Below are 24455 nucleotides of genomic sequence, written 5' to 3'. Positions count from 1 at the left end.
TTCAGTGCACACCTCTTGCCAGTGCGTTCGGTAGTCTGTTCGGGGGTTCCCATGCGGACCTCCCGAATGGATTACCAAACACAGATGTGAACGAGGAGTAAGATATACCTCAAATGATAGAGCAAGTAATATTTTTTTGTATGGCTACGGTCGTGTTCACACTTGTTCATTATTGTAGCACAAAACTATGCTTAAGCTATTGAGATTATGTACTGAATTTTGTCAGCCAAAATTATCCTTTTGGAGAATAGTTGTCTGTAATGTGCACAGATGGGAAAAAAATAGTATGAAGATTAAAGCTTCCACACAGTAAAGCACAAGTAATTGTCTACACAGCAGACAAGATTCGTTCATCTGAGATATACCTACTGTATAATGAGACAGGGACTGTCTCAATCAGCAGATTTTGGGGGGAAGTAAAAACTGTTGACAGTTTCTTGGATCTAAATTCTAGTCTAGATAAGGAGTGTCTGTTTCTAAATGAACAATAATGGCCCTGTAAATGTTTTAACCCCTTAGCGACCCTTGACGTAACTGTACGTCATGGGTCGCATGGGGATGTATGGAGCGAGCTCACACGCTGAGCTCGCTCCATACATGGCAGATGCCGGCTGTATAATACAGCCAGGACCTGCCACTAACAGCAGCGGTCGGTGCCCGAGCCGATCGCTGCTGTTAACCCTTTACACACTGCGGTCAAACGTGACCGCAGTGTGTAAACGGCGCCGGCGGCATGGGCGCCGCCATGTTTTGCCGATCGCCGCCCTCCTGAACGTCACAAGAGGGCGGTGATCGGTTGCTATGACAGCCGGAAGCCTATTGAAGGCTTCCAGGCTTGTCTCTGCACTAGATCTATTAGACGATGCCAGAGGCATCGTCTAATAGAAGTGCTGGGATTCTGCTATTCACTGCAATACTGTAGTATTGCAGTGAATAGTATGAGCGATCAGACTCCCTAGGTTTCAAGGTACCTAAGGGGTCTGATCATAAATGTAACAGAAGAAAAAAAAAAAGTTTTTAAAAGTATTAAAAAAATAAAAAAAATATAAAAGTTCAAATCACCCCCCTTTCCCTAGATCAGCTATAAAAGTAATTAAAGAACATTAAACATAAACATATTAGGTATCCCTGCGCTCCAAAATGCCTGAACTATTAGAATATTAAAACATTTATCCCGTACTGCGAACGGCGTAGCGGCAAAAAAAATAAAAACAGCCAAAAAGCGTTTTTTTCAACACTTTGCCTCCTATAAAAAATTGAATAAAAAGTGATCAAACCATCGGATCTTTCCCCAAATGGTATCAATAGAAACGTCATCTTGTCCCGCATAAAAAGACACCACAACCAGCTCCATACATGGAAATATGAAAAAGTTACAGGTGTTAGAACATGATGACACAAAATTTTTTTTCTATTTTGCAAAGTTTATCATTTTTTTAAAAGTATCAAAAAATTTCAAATACTATATAAATTTGGTATCACCGCGTTTGTACTGACACGTAGAACACAGGTAACATGTCATTTGTACCAAACAGTGAATGCTGTAAAAATTAAACCCATAAGAAAATGGCGCAAATGCATTTTTTTCTCCAATTGCGCCTCATTCTGAATTTTTTTCCAGCTTCCCAGTACATTGCACAGCATATTGAATGGTGCCATTACAAAGTACAATTTGTCCCGCAAACAATAAGCTATCATGTGACTCTGTGAACTGAAAAATGAAAAAGTTATGGCTCTTGAAATGTGAGGAGGGAAAAACGAAAATGCGAAACCAAAAAATGGCCTGGTCCTTAAGGGGTTAAAACTTCTTGGATTGCTGCAAAATGTTTAAATGACAGAGAGGTGGTCAGAGAAGACAATTATATTTAATCCCATCCACATTGCATAAACATACGCGCAGCGGATACGCTGCGCTTTCCAAATCTGTTGCTGGTTTGGAAATCATAATATGTCATTTATACCTATGGTAAAGCTGGCCATTTCCCTATAGTTATAATTGAAGAAGAAAGTGGGCAGAGGAACCCCCTGCAGACTTTCTGTGAAAAGACCTGCAGGAATAACCATGGTGCGTTGTTGTTGTGGTTTTTCCTGCAGCACATTTTTGCTGCTGCCCCCTACATGGGGCATTAGTCTAAAGGCATTTCCTTAGGGAGCAATTTGTTGCCCCAAATACATCAGCATTTGCTATACACAGTTTAGGAGCCACAAACATGTTTAATTAATTCCAGTATTCTCAATTAACAAGTTTTCCAAGTTTTAATTTGCCAGAGACAGTTTCCCAATCCCCTATCCTCATGCATGTGCATTGCACCACTGAAATGAGGACAGCACACCTCATTTACCAGGTTTGGGGTCTCAAACCCCAACATCATAAGAAAACATGGTTGGCTTGGTGGCTCCAATCATTGTGGCAGGTTCCCTTTAAATAAATGATAAAATCTGGAGACTGATTATTGTTTTATCGTGAATTATTTGTATTGCAAATTATTCCGAAAAAATAGTAGACATGAAAGCATGAATGTCCATTGTATACAAATTTTATAACAGGTCACGGCTATTAAATATTGGTAACATTTAATACTAAACAGTTTGGACATTAAATGCATAAGTCTCAATTCCCTGGGCTCAGGTTGAAGTGTCCACTGGATGCCTTAACTCTGCCTGACATGTCTCTCCTTATTTCTGTGTAGTAAGAGATCTGTCAATCATTTCAAGCTTGTAGGAGAGTGAAATCCAAGTGCCCAACACACAACATTGGCACTCTATTTTCTCTAAAACGTGAATAATGTCTTCTCATGTGTAAGATACATAAATAATGTGCAGAAGAAGCATTAAACAATCTTGTTTTCTGATGATGTAGCAGTTTTGCTATGCAGAATCTTTATCTTTATGCAGTATGTTGCTAATAATGTCCCATGCCTTCTACCAGTTCCCTGGCATACATCCATACAAACATTACGTATGTATTTTGTATAGTAGCAATAAACTACCTATGCTTAACAACACTGACATTTAGAGGAGAGTATGTTAAAGTGTACCTCTAGTTATAAAACTCACTAACTCTACTTATTTACTATAACCCATAAAGTGGATGAGCAAATTTATATATCAGAATAGGAACATTACAATGAGGCAACCTGCACAAATATAGACAGGGTAGAAGATGGTGTAAAAAAAACTCTGAAAGGAAGAAGAGCTTGCCTATTAGCTACACCGCAAACTTAAAGGGGGTTTCCAGGCCATAAGATCATTTTATAAAAATGGTCTGCAAGAACTATTAATGAGTTAATAAATGCCACCAAATACCTTTAACAGTGTTATGAGTCATTTCTGGGGTTCTCAATAAGTGCATAACATTCTCTGTGTTTGCTTACATCTATAACTTCCTCTTCTCTATTCCCTACAAGTTCCAGGATGCCTCACTTCTCCTCCCTCTCTCACTAATTGACCCCCTCCCTTTCTCCTACACTCCCCCTCCCTGTTTCCTTAGCTAGCCCACCCACTACACCTTCAGCAGTTATAATTATAATACTAGCTATCCATAACCAGACCTCCCTCTTACACTCACTGCCCCCCCCTCCCTTTTTCCCTAGCTTGGCAGCTCACGCATGCGCAATAGCTTGATGTGCGCGCATTGTTGATGATGCAACCAGAGAGGACTTGGCAGAAAGCAAAGGTATGTATGCCAATTCTGCTGTAGTGAGGGGAGGGGATGGATAGTGAGAATAGGAGAAGGCAGGGCTGGAAGCAGGAGCAGAGTAGTGAGGGGAGGAGACCAGAAATGAAGAGACGGGAGGACAGGGCTGGAGGCAGGAGCAGAGTAGTGAGGCGTGGGGATGGAAAGTGAGGAGAGGGAAGGAGAGAGAGGGATATAGTATGTGACCCCTGTCTCCAGAAGCGACGAGACAGAGAGTCACAGGATACTAAAAAGATGTGCCTGGGACAGTCACGTGACGTCTCAGTGATCACGGTACATATTCACTTTTGTTAAGGAAATTATAAAGAAGATGGGGGGTGTTTAGTTTAGGGTAAAAATTTATTTTTATCTCGGATAATCCCTTTAAGTAGGCATTTTAGTTTCAACCAATGCTGCATAAATCAATAGTTCAAATAATTATATAATATATATTAGAGAAATGCCTCGAAAATTCCTTTCACTCTGAAAATCCTGTTGTTTCCATCTAGAGATTGACAGCAGGTCACATGACTCAGATTACTGAAGACTGTAGAAATTTATGTAGTGGGAAGAAATTGCAGGCTGTAAGGAAGGAAAGATCGGTTTACGCTCATGCTGGACCTAAATAGGAGCTTCCTATCACAACCAGAGTACTTTATTCACATTAGTACACGTGAGCACCTCTTTATATATATCCTGCTGGCTATTACTGAGTGAGACAGTTATGGAGTTGAGGGGAAAATGGCGAAATAAGGTAAAATAAAGTAACGTGATGATCAGAAATAGTGTTATTCATGTACACACATAATAGACTATCCTGAACAGTCAAATGAAAAGGAAGAAACTCTTTAAAGTTTATAGAAAGTATATGATTTTTTTATATATATATATGTAAAGTTTTAATGCCGAGTAAAAGAAATCATGTCTTATCCCTCACTAGTCAAAACTCATTTTTAAACCTCCTTTATGCCATTATTTCAAAGTTGCACATATTCAATGAAACAAATGCAGTAACTGCACCAAACTGCCTGTATGAACAGAGTCAAAAAATAGCAGTCAGATCTCCTTTGAAAATACATAATTCTGTAAAGAAGACACATTAATAAATCTGACATTACCATACAATACCGCCACATCTTGCACAGATGGAGGTATTGAGCTTGTTGATAGCAGCGTGGAAATCAGCAACCAAAGTAATGTACAGGTGAATTGGGAAAAATAATGACTACACACATTGCCAACTTTTCCCCAGGTTCCCAAATGTTTGGTCAACTTCTGAAAATCCTCAGCTTGCTTTGCTGCACTAAATGTTATCAAAACGCATTCGCCTTTAAACATGAGAAGATGAAGAAGTCAAGAACAATCTTGGCATATTAGTTCTTAACAAACAATAGACTCCTTTATGAGAAACCCATATGTTTTCTTTGTCTAGTCACAACGATGTATGCATAAACTAATGTTATTTTGGGCATTCGGGATCCAGAGGAACAGCATCATTTGACTTGGTAAAGAGGAAGTACAACCATCTGGATTCAATTACTTCAGAGCTGTGTTGTTTAGCCATTGCCAAACACAGTAGGATTATCAGCTGTGTCTTTGGCTTTATGTCATGCATATATCGTTGTATAAATGACAGCACAATTAAAATATTTTACATGACAAAGAGGGCCGTGTTTTAGAGGAATCGATTGACAAGATGTACAGATTCATTTGTCTGTGAACCCTTATGTTAATAAACAATGTGAATTTGGTCATATAAATCTATTTACGTTCCAGTGCATTATTATGAAAAGTAATAAAGTTCATTTTTTACTTTAAGTTTCCAATAAACTTGGCAAAATAAATAAATCATTTTATGCAAATGTAGGTAAAGTTCAATAATATATGGAAAGTCAGAAATGTCAAATTTCTTGCTCTTAGACACAATTGCAATAGGGCCACTCAAACATATAAACTTGGAGATCATATACAAACTAAAAAAGAGATGAAAAAATATACTGCAATTTCCCTCATCAGTTATTGTAGAAGTTATCGTCGTCCATTATGACATCTATTGGTTATTCATTTATTTTCATGCTTTTATCACACCAACATATTCCGCAGCAATTTACAGATCTTGTTATCACTTACTCTCCCAAGTAGGGCTTGAAATCTAAATTTAGTATGTCTTAGGCCATTGCACATGGCTGTGTGCTTCTGGCTGCCCATTACTTAAAGGTGCAGGCAACGCATTAGGGACACACAGATATCATCCATGTGCCACCCGTGCACTAGATGTGCTTCTGCGACCCCTTTCATTAAATGAATAGGAGCCATGGAATCAGGGACACAAAATAGGACAGGAATAGGACCTGTTCTATATTTTGAAGCCTAGACTGTCGGCCCACACACAATACCATTTAGGTCACTACCGCTGAAAATCCTATTTATTTATTTGTCTTGCTTATATATCATGAACACTTTCTGCAGTGCTTTACAATTGTTGTCAGCATTACTTGGACTCACAATCTAAATTCCCTATCAGTATATCTTTGCATGTGTGAGGAAACCAAAGTACCCAGAGGAAACCTATGCAAACATGGAAAACTAATATCGAATAGTAAAATTCTTTGCACAAGACTACAGCACAAGAATTAATATTTCCAGATATTCCATTCAAGAGGAAATGTTCTTAAATTAAAGGGATATTCCCACCTCAGACATTTATGGAAATGTAAAGCACCATGGAATTAATGGTGCTATATAAATAAACAATAATAATAATAATAATAATAATAATAATAATAATAATAATAACAATAATAATAATAATGGAATATCCCAAGAATATAGGATATAACAGTCTTATTGGCCCAACTACTACCCCTGTAGCTTCAACGTCTCCATTTGGTGGTCAACTCAATAGACAGTAAAAGCGCTGGGAACACCAATATCCAACAAAGTGAAGGTCCGAGATGTGGGATTTAGAAAGTATTAGATATTTATTGCATATCATGTGCATATGTTATATTTGTTTGAGATTGAAACACCCTTTTAATAAAGCATTTACTTACTTTGACTAAATCCTATATTTTTGTAGCAATAATTATGCATTATGAATATTTATTTCATTGGTTGAAATTTTAAGAAAGACTTTAGAAGGACAAGTCCCAGCATTTTTCAGAATCTTTGTCTTTTTAGCCAAATGTATCCTAGTTGATTTGCCTTATTTCTTATCATTCACCTTCGGTAGACTTCCACAAGCACTGCAAGCAATTTTATGAGAGAAGTGTATATAGAAGTGGTGCCCCTCAGTCACTGCTGTCAAGGGAAGCAGGAAAATAATCTGGAAATTTTCTCTCTCAGACAGCCAGAAGTTGTGTGCTTGAGAAAAATAGCTGCGTTTTCCTCTTGTTAAAGCTTATTGAATAGATCTCAAATTGCCCATTTATGGGGATATTACCAGATCTATAAAATGCAATAGATTAGAACATTGCACAATGTATATCTGCAATGTCAGACACAATACTGGGCTTCCAGACAGTTTTTTTTTTTTAAATGAAATAATTTTAAATAGTGTAGGTAAAAAATATGAACAGGTTGTATTCACATGACAGAGAATAAGCACCGACAGGACGTAAAATATTCATGTGACAAAGTAAAAGGTCTACAGATGCTTTCATTGAGTTACAGTGCTAGATGACAGTGACACTGAAAACATCACTTAGCCTTCCTTTTAAGATACGCCAAAGTCTTATGGGAGGGATGTTATTTAAAGTGTATCTCTAGCTATAAACATCTCGGCCTAAATGAAAAGTACAGGTGAATATTTATCAGGCTAAGTTTATACATACAAGTCTATGAAGAGGGGAAGGGGAGGATGCTGGAGAATATATTTAAAGGGATTCTACCATTAAAACAACTTTTTTTCTAATTACCACGTCGGAATAGCCTTAAGAAAGGCTATTCGTCTCCTACCTTTAGATGTGGTCTCCGTCGTGCCGTTCCTTAGAAATACTGGTACTTACTGGTACGCTAATGAGGTTTCGGCAGCAATGGGGGCATTCTTCTTTTTCATCTGCCTCCTCCCCTTGTCTGACGTCTTCTTGCTTTGTCATGTCTGACGACTGTGCAGTTGGCTCTGACAGCAGAGACCCTGTTAGAGCCGACTGTGCATGCTCAGTAAGGTCCGTACAGCCCTCCGATGCCTGGATAAGTTCAATCGCGCGTCAAAGGGCTGTACGGACCTTACTGAGCATGCGCAGTCGCTTCTAACAGGGTCTCTGCTGTCAGAGCCGACTGCGCAGGCATCAGACATGATGAAGAAAGAAGACTACAGTCAAGGGGAGGAGGCAGATGAAGAAAAAGGATGCCCCCATTGCTGCAGAGACCTCATTAGCATACCGGTAAGTACCGGTATTTCTAAGGAACGGCGCGACAGAGACCACATCTAAAGGTAGGAGACGAATAGCCTTTCTTAAGGCTATTCCGACATGGTAATTAGAAAAAAAGTTGTTTTAATGGTAGAATCCCTTTAATTAACCAGCCAGAAGCCTCCTCTCCCTCCTCTCTCTCCATAGACTTCTGTGTGTGAGGTTGTTATATAGAGAGAAAGATCTACATACATAAATAGTCTGATAGAAGGTAAGGAGGGGAGGAAGCAGGTTAGGTGGTGAATGATTCAGATCTCATTAATAAGATATATGACAAAGTTTCTTATTCTCAACTGTACACTTCATTTATGAAAAGTTGTTTATAACTGAAGCTATACTTTAACACCTACAAGCCACATCTTCTAAAAGCCAAAACTTTCTTATTTTTCTTTTAGAGAATTTTATGAGGGTTTATTTTTGCAAGACAAATTGTACTTGATAATGGAAAAAGAAACAATTGCGCATTTTCTTATAGGTTTTGGTTTTACCGTGTTCTAGTTTCATAGTAAAAGTGACGTTAGCCATATTTTGCAAGATGGTATACTTATGACAACACAATATGTATCTATATATTTATATTTCAATACCATATACTGACACTAAGATTTTTATAGGCAAGGCTCCATTCTGCTGCGGATAGTTTTTAGTTTTTCTTTTTTAGATTTGTGGATTGTCTGATGTTTTGATCACTTTTGTTAAGTCTTTGGGGAAGGTGTAAGTCAACAAACATTGATTTAGCCTTTTGTCTGCCGTGGCATTCACCGCATGGGATATATATTTATATGTTTATAGTTTGGCCATTTTCAGATGCAGGAATATCTAGTGCAATTGTTTGTTCTGTTCATTTATCATTATGTGTAATCCATGAACACTTGTTCACTCATGCAATGTACTGCAATACTACTGTGTTGACTAATATTGCATGCTCCCTATTGTAGCATGTCATATAAGCACAATATACAGTAGATTGGCCTGTGAGTCTTCAATAGGTGTCATGTTAAATGTTAATGGATTGTCAGCCCTGGATCTTGTCTCAGTCACATATGTTTGAAGGATCTGATGAAATGATTGCCCACTATGAGTTAATTCTAGGTCCAAAAAGTGCTTCCACCACTCACTGTACATGTAAACCGAAGGTTAGGCTGTATTCACACTGAGTAACGCTGGCATTTTTTGTGCTTATTTTTGCACATAGCGCCGCGTTAACGCCGCGTATACGCCGCGTTAACGCAGGGCAACGCCACCGCAAAATAGCGCGGCATTAATGCGGTGTACACGTGGCGTTAACGCGGCACTACGCAGCGTTAACGCGGCACTATGTGCAAAAATAAGCACAAAAAACGCCAGCGTTATTCAGTGTGAATACAGCCTTAAAGTTGTTATCATTGAGCCAGTTATTAAAAGTCATAAGTTCAGTTCCTGTGCCATTCCAAATCACTAATATATCATTGATGTAATACAGCCACTTATATCATACGGTCTGAACTAGTGGCTATGATAAATCACAAATTCCTCCCACCAATACAGGTGTAATGGAGTACAAACCATAGTAGTGCTCTGCACTTGGAGGTAGTACTCCCCATCAAAGGAGAAGAAATTGTGCCTCAAGGTGCTCCAACATCTCCAAAATAAATTCATTTTAGTCAGACCACTCCAAACCTCTTTTCTTAGCATTAGTACAGATGTCCCTGTCGTGAGGAATCAATGTGTATAAAGACACAACATCAATCCCCAGTAAAAGAACAGAACCTGTAACTAGAACAAAAAAAGGTAAATAACTTACAAATGTAAGACTAAGGGTTGGTTCACACTAACGCATGTATTCCGTCCGCATGGAGTCTGCATAGAGACCCCCCTGAACGGAATACCAACGCTAATGCAAGTGCTGTGCAGTTAAGCACACGGAGCCCATAGACTATAATGGGCTCCGTGTGCTTGCCGCGCACTGCCCGCACAATTCATTCGTGCGGGCAGTGCACGGCAAGCACACAGAGCCCATTAGAGTCTATGGGCTCCATGTGCTTTGCAAGCACATCGCTTGCAATTGCGATTGCATTCCGTCCGGGGGGGGGGGGGGGTCTCCATGCGGATTCCTTGCGGATGGAATACAAGCGCTAGTGTGAACCAAACCCAAGAGTGTTTTGTGTAATTTGGGGGATAGATACAGAGTTTTACTCTTGGAAAAAATACATTTAAGTACAACTTCTGTTTATTAATATAATTATTATTCATATACTAGCATCAAATCCAACTGATGCATCGCCTCAACAACATAATCATTCTTTTTCCACAATACCACATTCCATCCTTGTCAATTGCGTTTGATCATTAATACCGACAAACCAAATAATACCTGCAGGAATACCTAAGGGATAAGGCCTAAGGAATTTGTATCTTTTTTGAAAGCCACACTCTAAATGCAGACTATTATCAGATAATTCACATAATGGCACTTTGACATGATCAAAGCCTAAAGAATGCATGCAGGCAGGGAAAATAAGTAAATGAGCACGCACACATACATATATATATATATATATATATATATATATATATATATATATATATATATATATATATACATACAGTGGGGCAAAAAAGTATTTAGTCAGTCACCAATAGTGCAAATTCCACCACTTAAAAAGATGAGAGGCATCTGTAATTTACATCATAGGTAGACCTCAACTATGAGAGACAAAATGAGAAAACAAATCCAGAAAATCACATTGTCTGATTTTGTAAGAATTTTTTTTCAAATTATGGTGGAAAATAAGTATTTGGTCACCTACAAACAATCAAGATTTCTGGCTCTCACAGACCTGTAACTTCTTCTTTAAGAGTCTCCTCTTTCCTCCACTCATTACCTGTAGTAATGGCACCTGTTTAAACTTGTTATCAGTATAAAAAGACACCTGTGCACACCCTCAAACAGTCAGACTCCAAACTCCACTATGGTGAAGACCAAAGAGCTGTCAAAGGACACCAGAAACAAAATTGTAGCCCTGCACCAGGCTGGGAAGACTGAATCTGCAATAGGCAACCAGCTTGGATTGAAGAAATCAACTGTGGGAGCAATAATTAGAAAATGGAAGACATACAAGACCACTGATAATCTCCCTCGATCTGGGGCTCCATGCAAAATCTAACCCCATGGGGTCAAAATGATCACAAGAACGGTGAGCAAAAATCCCAGAACCACGCGGGGGGACCTAGTGAATGAGAGGCAGAGAGTTGGGACCAATGTAACAAAGCCTACCATCAGTAACACACTACGCCGCCAGGGACTCAGATCCTGCAGTGCCAGACGTGTCCCACTGCTTAAGCCAGTACATGTCCGGGCCCGTCTGAAGTTTGCTAGAGAGCATTTGGATGATCCAGAAGAGTATTGGGAGAATGTCCTATGGTCTGATGAAACCAAACTGGAACTGTTTGGTAGAAACACAACTTTTCGTGTTTGGAGGAAAAAAGAATACTGAGTTGCATCCATCAAACACCATACCTACTGTAAAGCATGGGGGTGGAAACATCATGCTTTGGGGCTGTTTCTCTGCAAAGGGGCCAGGACAACTGATCCGGGTACATGAAAGAATGAATGGGGCCATGTATCGTGAGATTTTGAGTGCAAACCTCCTTCCATCAGCAAGGGCATTGAAGATGAAACTTGGTTGGGTCTTTCAACATGACAATGATCCAAAGCACACCTCCAGGGCAACGAAGGAGTGGCTTTGTAAGAAGCATTTCAAGGTCCTGGAGTGGCCTAGCCAGTCTCCAGATCTCAACCCTATAGAAAACCTTTGGAGGGAGTTGAAAGTCTGTGTTGCCAAGCGACAGCCCCAAAACATCACTGCTCTAGAGGAGGTCTGCATGGAGGAATGGGCCAACATACCAACAACAGTGTGTGCCAACCTTGTGAAGACTTACAGAAAACGTTTGACCTCTGTCATTGCCAACAAAGGATATATATCAAAGTATTCAGATGAAACTTTGTTACTGACCAAATACTTATTTTCCACCATAATTTGAAAATAAATTCTTACAAAATCAGACAATGTGATTTTCTGGATTGGTTTTCTCATTTTGTCTCTCATAGTTGAGGTCTACCTATGATGTAAATTACAGACGCCTCTCATCTTTTTAAGTGGTGGAACTTGCACTATTGGTGACTGACTAAATACTTTTTTGCCCCACTGTGTGTGTATATATATATATATATATATATATATATATATATATATATATATATGCAAAAACAAAATGAAGCAGCACATTGCAAGCATGAAATGCAATGTGTGATGTTCACAGTACATTACAGAGTATATGTATAGTTTAACAATGTTAAAAATGGTCTGTATATAGCTACTTATACGTATTATTATGAACAAATGCAGGAAATAAAAATTTCATTCATTTCAAAGGAGAATAAACATGAGACAACTGAAACATGATCCCCTTATTTTCAATATTACTGGGGTATATGGGCAGTATGGTGGCTGGCTCAGTGGTTAGCCTTGCAGCACTGGAGTCTTAGGTTCGAATCCTGCCAAGGACAAAAACTGCAAGGAGTTTGTGTGGGTTTCCTCCTACACTCCAAAGACATACTGATAGGAAAAAAACATTACTGGGGTATATGCCACCATAAATCTCCCTTTACAGACTGCATTGCTTTTAACAATCTAGGCTCTGAAAATATAGACTTTTTGACCCAATAACACACAACACTGTGTGATTAAGTAACCTACATATTATATTTGGCCCTATTTTGTCATAATTATACTGCAGTATTGCAACACATGAGTTAAAAACATTGTAGTGAAAATGTGAGTATTCAACTGGTTATAGATGTACCAAAGTGCATATTGGTTTACTCATTGAATTCTACCCCACAGACACTCCATATTATAGCTACATTGTACACACTAGAACCAGAAATATAATTGTTTAGTCAGTGGAATAAACCGTCATTCAGCAAGTTTTGCCCTGCTACACATGATAACAAAACGCTTGGAAAACAATTTCATGTCAGTGTTGATAAAGCACAAAGTATTCAATATCTGTAGACCTGAGAGTGTGACAACAATGTAGAAAACCCTTATACTCAAACATACTTAATGGTTTCTTTTACAATGTATTGAGAGCCTTAAAATGATTCTGCAATACAGTTATAAATTGAGAAGTATAACACATCAAAAGCATTACAATGCCACAAGTAGAAGGAATCATATAGCCACATGATCACACTGTATACTTTCAGCAATTTCCCATTTTAAGGCAATAAATCCCATCCAAAGGCTGTCAGGTTAGAATGTGCGCACATAGTTCTACGATATGACTAAGTAATCACCCTTAACAGATCAAAAATAAAAGCTAAAGAATAAAAATAAACTGAGCATTATACCTGGAGGTCTTCCTTGCAAGGAAAGCAACAAGCATTATGATAGTTCAAAGAAATTAAAACGAGCTGCTAGCAAGAAAGAAACCTCAAGGAAAACACCATATAAAGCGCAACAAAACACTGGTTTTAAAATTGGAAACATAGCTCCTAGAAATAGCACAATGATAGCATAACCTCCAAAGAGATGAAAGAGGAAAACTCGTTTTTTTAAAAAATCTGTTTGACTGATAGGCAATATGGATGCATAATCTAGATAGAAAGACAGATGTGACATCTATACAACACGTGTAAAACTTCATTTGTAAAAAATATAAATAAATAAAAACACATAAATATACATGAATACTATAAAGATAATTTTACATGAAAAGGCTCAGAGAAAGGCAGAAAGAAACACAGTAACTGACTGACTCTCTGCAATGGATACTGAATTCCTGCATGGATATTTAGTTTACCCCCACCTATGTCCTCCTCCCTATGCCCCCCTAAGGACTATGACTGACAGGCCGCTGCATGTGCATGTACAGCTGTAGTAAGCTTATACTTGACACTTAAAGGGGTTGGACACTTTCAGACAAATAGTAAGAGAAAAATGTTATGGTTTGTACAATAAAAAGATATACAATTTTCCAATATACTTTCTGTACCAATTCCTCACGGTTTTCTAGATTTCGGCTTGCTGTCATTCATTCTGTTACTTCTAGAGGATAAAACTCTGACCATGGTCATGTGATTTACGGTCCATGGTCATGTGATGAGTACACAGGTGCACAGCTGATTACCAGGCAGATGTCTGATTATTGTGCTGTGACTATAACGAGTGGCACCTGTGTGCTCATCACATGACCATGAACCGTAAATCACATGACCATGGTCAGAGTTTTATCCTCTAGAAGTAACAGAATGAATGACAGCAAGCAGAGATCTAGAAAACCGTGAGGAATTGATACAGAAAGTATATTGGACAATTGTACAACTTTTTATTATACAAACCATAACATTTGTTTCTCAATATTGGTCTGAAAGTGGCCAACCCCTTTAATGTATTTTAAAACATAACTGCAACAAAATCTTAAGGCTAAGTTCCCATGTAGTAATACACAGCTAAAAAACACATTGAAAATATGTTGTATTTTTTCTCCAGAGTTTTTCATTGAGTTTTTGCTGTATTCTTCTCTGCATGTTTTCTTCACCTATTACATCTATAGGGAAAATGCTTATGATCTTGCAACTAAAATGAACATGTTGCGTTTTTCCACAATGTGTGCATGACATTAATGAAATCTCATTCATTTTGCTCTTACTGTAAAACGCAACATTTTTTTCCACTGTGATTCTGCAATATGGGGCCTTAGCCTAACGTAACTTTTTAAATGGCTTTAGATGTGTAATGTAATAAGCTATGACACTGTAGTAAGTTATGAAAGTCAAGCTAAAGTATGTTATATCGTATACGTACAGCAGCTTTCTTCAGTACTCATAGGTCTGGTTCACATCTGCACATGGGCTTTCATTCTGGGAATCCACTTGGGGACAACCCAAACGGAAACCTAGTTCGCATTAAAAAGTGGTTACATTAGGAAACCCGCGTATCGCATAGACTATAATGGGGTCCGTGTGGTATCCACACAATAAAACGCGGAGAGAAAAGTGCTGCTTGCAGCGCTTTTCTCTCCGCATTTTTCATGTGGAGAGGGGAACATAATGACCCGAACGCAGATGTGAACTGGGCCTTAGTAGCTAAATATCACATATGTTTTGTGCTGTGTTTGCTACTAGCACTGTAGACGTGTAGCTGCAATATATGGCTCTTACATCAGGCAGCATATTAAGCTGACAGATTAATTTACAAATATTCCTGGTTTTACTTATATTCTATAAAAACATCTTATTTTCCAAAAAACAAAATACCATAAAAATCCGATCACTCTGCAATGGCTAATGTAGCAATAAATACAGCTAGCATAGGCTCAGCAGCGTATTCAGAAAGACTTACAGGTCCAAAGGCATTACTGTCAAAGCTATGTCCATGATGGTCACCTTCTACCCACATGTGTCCGCTGGGTATCTTTACGTATTGATTCTTGTGTCCCATTGTTCTGTTCGAGAAGAGAAGAATAAAGAAACTTATTGTAAATAAAAGATTTTCTTTTCCTAAAGCCATATACAAGGTTTCTGAGATTGTATATAAAAGTCTCATAGGAATGTATATTATCATGTGTAATAATTGCTTCTAAATCCACAGATGAACTATTCATTCTTCAGCTTTTTATATCTAGTTTTCTATGTATTTTATATAGAGATGAGCGAACAGTAAAATATTCGATATTCGCTATTCGTTTCCAATAGCCGCTCAATATTTGACTATTCGATCGAATATCGAACCCTATTATAGTCTATGGGGAAAAATGCTTTGTTTCAGGGGAACCCACCATTCGACTCAGGTCCACTATGACACCTCAGCAAATGATGCCAACACCTCTGCAATGCAACTGGGACAGCAGGGGAAGCATGCCTGGGGGCATCTAACAAGCCCAAGTCACAGTTTTACCCCACCATTACAGCCTATCAACTACACACTTTCCACACTCAAAAAAACCTCTATCAAAGTGAGAAAATACCTGGAAACCTTCTTTCTTCCCCAAATGGATGGACAGAATCTCAAATTTAAGCTAAAGAAACATTAACAAGCAAAGCACCCCTTTAAATCACGTTGCCCATGACAACCACAGATGGAACAGGCAATGGGAAATCCAAAAGCCCCCACCCTTAACTGTCATTGTGGATGTGTGTGTGATGTGGCAAGACCTTCCAAAATTCACTTTTATGGCCCTTAACGTGAGCCCTTCCAAATTAAGTTACAGGCCCTTAAGCAGAACTACCAGCAGAGATTGAGGCCCTTTAGGTGACTTCAGCCTCTTACCAGCAGAGTTTTAGGCCCTTAGAGTGAGTAGAGCCTTGTATCGGCAGTGTTTTTGGCCCTTGGAGTGAGTTGAGCCTCTAACCTGCAGAGTTGGGGGGAATCAGGCTGGATAGAGACTCTAACCAGCAGAGTTGGGGGGAATCAGGGTGGATTGACACTCTAACCAGCAGAGTTGGGGGAAATCAGGCTGGATTGAGACTCTAACCAGCAGAGTAGGGGGGAATCAGGGTGGATTGACACTCTAACCAGAAGAGTTGAGGGGAATAAGGGTGGATTGAGCCTAGTAGAAGCATAATTGTACAACACTGATGGTGCAGGAGGAGGAGGAGGAATTGTAGAGGGTGAGTACACACATGAAACTTCATGTCGGGGTGCTTGACACAGGTGGACATGAAAATGATGGGTCTATCCAGTGACTGTTCATTTTGATCAGTGTCAGCCGGTCAGCACTGTCAGCTGACATCCGGCTGCGCTTATCTATAACTATGCTACTGGCTGCGCTAAAGACACTTTCCGAAAGCATGCTGGCGGCAGGGCAGGAAAGGACCTCCAATGCATACAGCGCAAGTTCCAGCCACAAATCCAACTTAGAGACCCAATAAGTATAGGCCGGAGAGGACAGGGCTGAGATCGGCCAGGTACTCCCGCAACATGCGCCTATACTTATCCCTTCTGGTGACACTAGGCTCCTCAGTGGCGGTAGTTTTGTGAGTGGGTAACATTAACGTGTCCGAGGCCTTGAAGAGTGTGCCCCTGCCGGGTGTGGACCGGATGGCAGTTGTTTGCCTGCTGGAGGAACTCTCCTGTGTGCCGCCAACGAGAGTTGATGGAAACATCTCCAGCATATTCTGCACCAGTTCCTTGTGGCAATGACTCATGTGAATGGCCCTCCCCTCTACCCGAATAAAATTAGAAACATTATTTTTATACCGGGGGTCGAGGATTGCAAAAATCCAGTAGTCGTTGCTCTCCTGGATTTTGACAATGCGTTTGTCAGTTGAAAAGCACTCCAACATGTATTCAGCCATGTGTGCCAGAGTGTTACTTGGCATGACTTGGCTGCCCCCAGCGGAATGGTCACTCTCCATTTCCTCCTCCTCCTCCATTTCGCTCCATCCGCACAGCAGCAATGGGAGGCACTGAACTTCCCCGCTAGCCTCCTGTGTGACAATGAGATCTGCCACTTCGTCGTCATCCTCCTCCTCCTCTTTCTCCCTCATTATACGCTGTGAAGTGGACAGGAGTGTGCCCTGACTATCCTGCTGGGATGGTTGTGCTCCTATGCACAAGTGCCGCACTTTCACCAGTAGCTCGGGTACATTTGGGTACATTTTTAAAAACGCTGCACCACTAAATTGAACACGTGGGTCAGACATAGAACGTGTTGGAGGTTGGCAAGCTCCAGAGCCGCTACCAGGTTCTGGCCGTTATCACACACGACCATGCCTGGGCCCAGGTGCAGCAGTGAAAACCATGTTGCCGTTTCATCGAGGAGGGCATCCCTCACCTTGGAGTCAGTGTGCTGTCTGTCCCCCAAGTTGATGAGCTTCAGCACGGCCTGCTGACGGCTCCCCACACCAGTGCTGCAGCATTTCTAGCAGGTAGCTGGGGTCAATGTGATGGCGGAGGAGGAGGGTGGTGGTTCAGAGCCCCTGCCAGGGATGTTGGGTGGGGAATGAGGTAGACCGCCCCAGATTGTGACCCAGTCCCAGCCTCAACTACATTCACCCAGTGTGCCGTCAGTGAAATGTAGCATCCCTGTCTGCATGCACTTGTCCATGCGTCGGTGGTCAAGTGGACTTTTGTGTAAATTGCAGAACTTAGGGCCCGCCTGATGTTGCGTGACACGTGCTGGTGCAAGGCGGGGACGGCACAGCGGGAGAAGTAGTGATGGCTAGGGACGGCATAGCGAGGTGCCACGCTTGCCATCAGGTCACGGAAGGCCTGAGTTTCCACAAGCCGGAACGGCAACATCTCCTGGGCCAGGAGTTTGGATATGTGCGCGTTTAAGACTTGCACATGGGGGTGGGTGGCGCTGTATTTTTGCCTGAGCTCAAAAGTCTGGGAGATGGTGGGTTGCTGTGAAGAGGCGCATGGTGGTACAGGAGAAGGAGCTAAGGCAGGAGAAGGAGCTGAGGCAGGAAAAGGGGTGCATGAGGGAGAAGTCTCCAAAGTGGTGGAGGCAGATGTGGAGGTTTCCTGGCTGCTGGTCTGGACTGTAGCGCCAGCACTGGCAACAGTGGGAGAGGCAGTGGCAGCAACACCGGATTATGATTGTCCTGCGTTTGCTCTCTACCACTGAGCCCAGTGCTTGCCTTCCAAATGACGGCACATGTCAGTGGTCATAAGGTTGCTCTTTTCAGAGCCCCTACTCAGTTTGTAGTTGCAGAATGTGCAAACCGCACTATATTTGTCTGCCACACATACATTAAAAAAATTCCACACCACCGAAGACCGTGGCCTTGATGTGAGAGTTTTTCTAGGCTGGCTACAAGAGGTAACATTTTCGGCCCTGCTGGCTGTGGCCTGGCTTTGGTGAAGCAGCTGTCCTCTGCCTCTGGACATGCCTCTGCCTCTAGTCACCCTCTTTGGTGCTGCACTTCCCTCCACATATACACTGCTCTCCCCGCTTGATATCCCCCCTTGTCCAGGCTGGGTCAGTGTCCCCGTCGTCCACCACCTCCTCTTCCAATTCCTCCTCCTCTTGCACACCAACGATGGCAACAGGCTGCCCTGATGGAAACTGTGTCTCGTCATCATCGTGACTGAGGGCCGATTGCTTGTCAACAACAACAACAGGAGATAACGGATGCTCCAGTGTTTGTGCATCAGGACACAGCAACTCATCTGTTACCTCTGGTGATTAAGGACATAGTGGGACAGAGAGAGAGACAGTGAATGGACCTGAAATCAGCTCCTGGGAGGTGGGAAAGGTGGGATTAGGTTGCTGGGAAGATTAGGCATGTTGTGAGGAAGGAGGACCAGACTGTTGGGTAGGAGGAGGAGTTGAGGTAGAGGATGACTGGCTGGTGTAGAATGTGCTGGAAGCATTGTCCGCCATCCATTGTAACACCTCTTCCTGGTGCTTGGGCCTGGTTAGGGTTGTACCCTGCACCCTACTTAATGTGGCCATCAAGCCGGAGACTGTGGGGAAGTGCAATGCTTGCTGCCACAGAGCAGTAGGCACAATAGACGCTGTTGGTTGAGCGCAACCTTGCTCCACATCTGCATTTCCATGCCCCTGTCATCGTCCCCATCCCCTTGCACTAGCCTTACACATTTTCTGATGTATAGTAATGCCCTGTTTATGGTCTATACACCCCTGAGAAAAGCTGGCTTGCATTGGGGGCCACACGGTGGCTCAGTGGTTAGCACTGCAGCCTTGCAGTGCTGGAGTCCTGGTGTTCAAATCCCGCCATGGGCAAAAAACCATCTGCAAGGAGTTTGTATGTTCTCCCCGTGTTTGCATGGATTTCCATCCCATATTCCAAAAAAAACACATACTGATAGGGAAAAATGTACATTGTGAGCTCTATGTGGGGCTCACAATCTACATTTAGAAAAAAAAAAAAGCTGGCTTGCACGTATATAGAAAGCAGTAACTGCTGTGGATTCCTGCTATTTTGTGGGAGACACCTCTAATAAAAGCTGGTTTGCACGTATATAGCAGGAGGTAACTACTCTGTATTCCTGCAAATTTGTGGGGGGGACACCCCAAATAAAAGCTGATTTGCATGTATATAGCAAGAAGTAACTTCTGTGGATTCCTGCTATTTTGTGGGGGACACCCCTAATAAAAGCTGGTTTGCACGTATATAGCAAGAAGTAACTGCTGTGGGTCACAATGCGTTTACGCCGCGGTTGTTCCTGCAGCACTTTAGCGTGACAGTTTCCGGCCCGTGGGGCCTTAGCTTTAGGTTGATTTTTGCTGTAGATTTTTCTGTGGACTTTTGAGCCAAAGTGAAGAATGGCTACAGATGGAGTGGGAAATATATAGGAAGCTCTTATACTTCTACCGTTGCTCAATAAACTCCTGACTTTGGCTCAAAAAAAGCTGCAAAATCTGCAACAAAAAAAAAAAAACTGTCTTTCTGCAAAGTGGGGCTTCAGCCTAATACACAATGACCTATACAAATATTTACATTTTTAAACTACATAGACAATTTTTGAATACACCAAGTAAGAATAGAAATGTACCTTGAAATAGGACCTTAACAGATATACTAGATATACTATAGATTTATAACACTTGAAATGTCACTTTAAAAGTTTAAAATAAAGAACAAAAGTTTTATAGAACAAAGTAGTTGTCTCTGCCCATATCCGAAAAACACTGAATATTAGTTTCCACAAATGGCTTTAATGAATACGTTAAATGAAAGTTTTCAGGCTGCTGGTTTGTAGGTAACAGTCACGGGATGAAGACCAGCAGTACACAATGTAAAGTGCAGAGCACTGTGGAGAAATGTAATCTCTGGAAAAATGCCTCACTATCCCAATGGCAAGAGCTTTAATTGGGCACACAACCTGACACAGCATGTGCTCATTAAAATTTAAATGAGCTCTCTTGATGATATGTGTGCTATATCATGATTGCTGTTGTAGAGGCCTCCCAGGACACGGGCTAACAGAAGGTAGCGGCGCACAAGAAGCAAATTAAAGTAATAACATTGGTGTACTTTGCAAGTAATGCCTTGCAAACACATAATAGCCGCATAACATAAAAATATGTGTTAAGATCAAAAGTCTTCTAGTAGACACTAGTGTACATTAAAGCCATTTAGTAATAAGCATCTATATATAGAGAATGCAAACACATACTATACATAAAACACTGCAAACCTAATACTTGTTTAGATGTCATGAATCTTCTATCAGACTTGGCCTACATCCACCAAGCTTATATTACCCTTTTCAGTAACTCCCTCCCAACAAAAATTAAAAGATTACAGACAGGAATGTGACAGATATAAGACTAAAGGATGTTCTATTAATACTAAGCACTAAGTAGATGGATTCATTTGCGCAATCTTAGTTGTTTTCTAAAGTGCTGGTCCAGATTTCATAAAGATGAGTGTTATATAGGCTAAGGGGTGGGAAAAGCCTTATGCAAACCTATTATCAGATAGAGTAGTAGCTAAAAACAATGACCCCTTAACGTTTTGTGGATCTCTTTGTATTTTTCTAAATTATTTTAAGTGAGATGCAACATAAGACTTCTTTAAACTGAGGATATTCTTCAAGATGGAAACCATATCTTCAGTATACCCCTTTCAGAGGTAAACAATATTTATTATTGGAAATTAGGGTTGAGCCGATCTTGACTTTTCAGGATACGATTTCCGATAATTTTTCATTCGAACCCGATCTCGATCCCAATTCCGATCCTAATGCAAGTCAATGGGATTTTTTTTTTAATCGGAGATCGGATTTTAAAAGCAATCCTACCCCCTGGTGTCCACTTACCTCCAGAGATGGCTGGTCCTGTGCCCCGTGCCTTCATTCTTCGCCTCGCTGCTGCTCCACGCTGCTTTTCTTCCTTCGCTGCCCCCTCCCTGCCAGGTTAGGAGAGTGTGGGCGGGTTAGGAGAGTGTGGGCGGGTACTGGGAGGGGAGATGTCACGTCTCCCCGCCCTGTACCCGCCCACACTCTAAGCCACAAGCCCCGCCTACCTAGCGCTTTAAACACTAACCTGGGAGGCGGGGCAGCGAGGCAAGAAGAGGGATGGCACCGGAGCAGCCATCTCTAGAGGTAAGTAGCTGCTAGAGATTTAGTTTAGCCTTCCATTCAAATGAATGGAGGCAGCCGGCGCACAGGGGGTTAAGGCTGTGTGCCGGCTGCTTCCATTCATTCCTATGGAACTGCAGAGGAGCCTTCACACTGAATATACATCGTATACTCAGTGTGAAGGCTAAGCAATGCATTGTGGGAAAAATCACCGATCTCGATCCCACATAAAAAGATCGTGTTCGGAATTCCGATGACGATTGTGAAATTTTCTCGATCGCCAATCGGAATCCGATCTTTTCCAAACACAATCGCTCAACCCTATTGGAGCTCCATTGCTGGGCCCCTCAGGGATCACAAGACCTCGGATTCTAGAATATCCTGCATAAATAGAATGGTAATGTGTAAATACACTGTACTTTTTCTCTGTCAGTCCCATAGTAGAGACCAGGGTGGTGGTAGTGCTCAGTAATATATAAAATAGTTGATAACATTGAATAGAAACATATAAGTCTAACATGTTGATCTAGAGGATTCAAGTGGATACATACATGCAAACACAATAAATTGTAGCAGTTCTCTGCTACAGCACTATGAATATTGATGCTATGTGAGTTGGGAAGGACTAGCAGAGGGCGGAATAGCTAGGAAGACAGCAGGTGGGGGCATGAAAGGGAGAGCCTACAACTACCAGAATGCATTGCATCAGCTAAGGCAGCAGGAAGCTACACATTGTAAACAAATGCAAAAGATAATAGGCGCTCCCAGACAAACCAGAAATCACTCAAAACACTGCTAAAGATATATGAGGGCACTTACTAACCCATTAATAACACTAACAGACCTTAAAAAAAAATAATAAAATTAAAAAAAAAAAGATTTTTTTTTTGCCAGGAATGAATGGCAAGGAGAACCAAAAATGGAGTTAGCTATAGCTTCATATGCGCAGTGCAACAAAGAAAGAAACTTGGATAACACTGCCAAACAATATGAAGTATGAGGCACACTGCGTATGGCTCACTATTTGATTGAAGTAGTGACTGTTCAGTTTGCACATAGCTAAGGCCAGCCACAGCTAAGAACATCATCTTCATAATTATATATATATATATATATATATATATATATATATATATATATATATATATATACATACATATATATGTGTTAGAAATATCAGCAATGTTCTTGTTTAGCAGAAAGCTGCTGCAATTTTTTGTGCGTGCATGTGTACTGCAGCTATATGCAGCATGCATACTTCTTTGGCCGTGCTGACCAAGTTTCTTCCTTTGTTGCACAGAGGATATACTGTATATTGTATAGTGGTCTTATTAGTATGTACTGGTCTAGTAGATGATCTGTCACTACAGCTTTAGTAAGCCCTGCTGACCGTATAACAATTCATTTGATTAATCAAGACTTGAAACTCTAATTGTAATTTGTACCCGCACGGGCACCTCCGGCCCTGTAATAATAAACATCTGTCATGTTTCCAGTTAAGTTTCAAAGTGATTTATCCAGGCAGGCAGTTTCTTATATACTTTTTAATAGCTGCACTACACAACATGTCAGGTGAATTTCTGCTTCAATGGAGTAAAAGAAGACAATTCCATTATAAAACAGATTAAATTTATTAGCAATAATAAGCGGTGATAGGCAGAGATATACATGCTAATGTTCTGCATTTATCACAATACTTGCAAAGCATATATATTACCGTAAATCCTTATAAAGAAAAAATAATTTTAGAATGCTGCCCTTTACCACTGAATGAAAACAGTGGCAGATATTTACAGAACTTGAATGGATTCTTTAATAAAAGGTATTGTCAGACATCCCACTGTATGAACCTAAGCACCCGCACAGAGAACTGTTTTACATAGCCTTTCACATATAGGAAAGTGAATTGTTGCACAAACACTGCTGCAAATACAGATTTACATTTGAAGTGATGATATTTGGATGTGTTTATGAAGAACCCGCATCACTTCCCATGTCAGAATATGGCCAAAATCCCCCCATGTGAACTAAGCCTTAATGTTGCACTCCATGCCACCAGATGGTGTTTTTAAATCAACCTTCCACTCCTCTATGTACAATATAATTTCGGTGTCTGACACATTTGCTCTTGGGTGGACCATCTGTGACCAAGGGTGTGTGTCTCAGACTACCAAAGCACAGCATACATAGAGTACCCTGAGAATCTGGTGAACATTTTAAAGAAATGATGAGAGGACTGGGAATTGGAGAAACTGAATGAGGATTATTAAAAAGAAGGGTCTCAGGTATTATAGCTTAATAATATACAATTATTGTGATTTTTTT

The 24455-nt window shown here is 40.7% G+C and overlaps 1 protein-coding gene across 1 annotated transcript in view; it reads right to left on the bottom strand.

Moving 5' to 3' along the window:
• The window catches only part of IMMP2L (inner mitochondrial membrane peptidase subunit 2), a 739728-nt gene that overhangs the window by 134208 nt on the left and 581065 nt on the right, over positions 1-24455 (bottom strand). Inside the window, exon 5 of the mRNA XM_075274291.1 lies at positions 15477-15579. Within this exon, the coding sequence (XP_075130392.1) occupies positions 15477-15579 (103 nt within the window). The remainder of the gene's footprint in view (positions 1-15476; positions 15580-24455) is intronic.

Source organism: Leptodactylus fuscus, chromosome 5 (assembly GCF_031893055.1).
Source record: "Leptodactylus fuscus isolate aLepFus1 chromosome 5, aLepFus1.hap2, whole genome shotgun sequence".
NCBI classification, from domain to species: domain Eukaryota; kingdom Metazoa; phylum Chordata; class Amphibia; order Anura; family Leptodactylidae; genus Leptodactylus; species Leptodactylus fuscus.
This window is presented reverse-complemented; position numbering and strand designations above follow the sequence as displayed.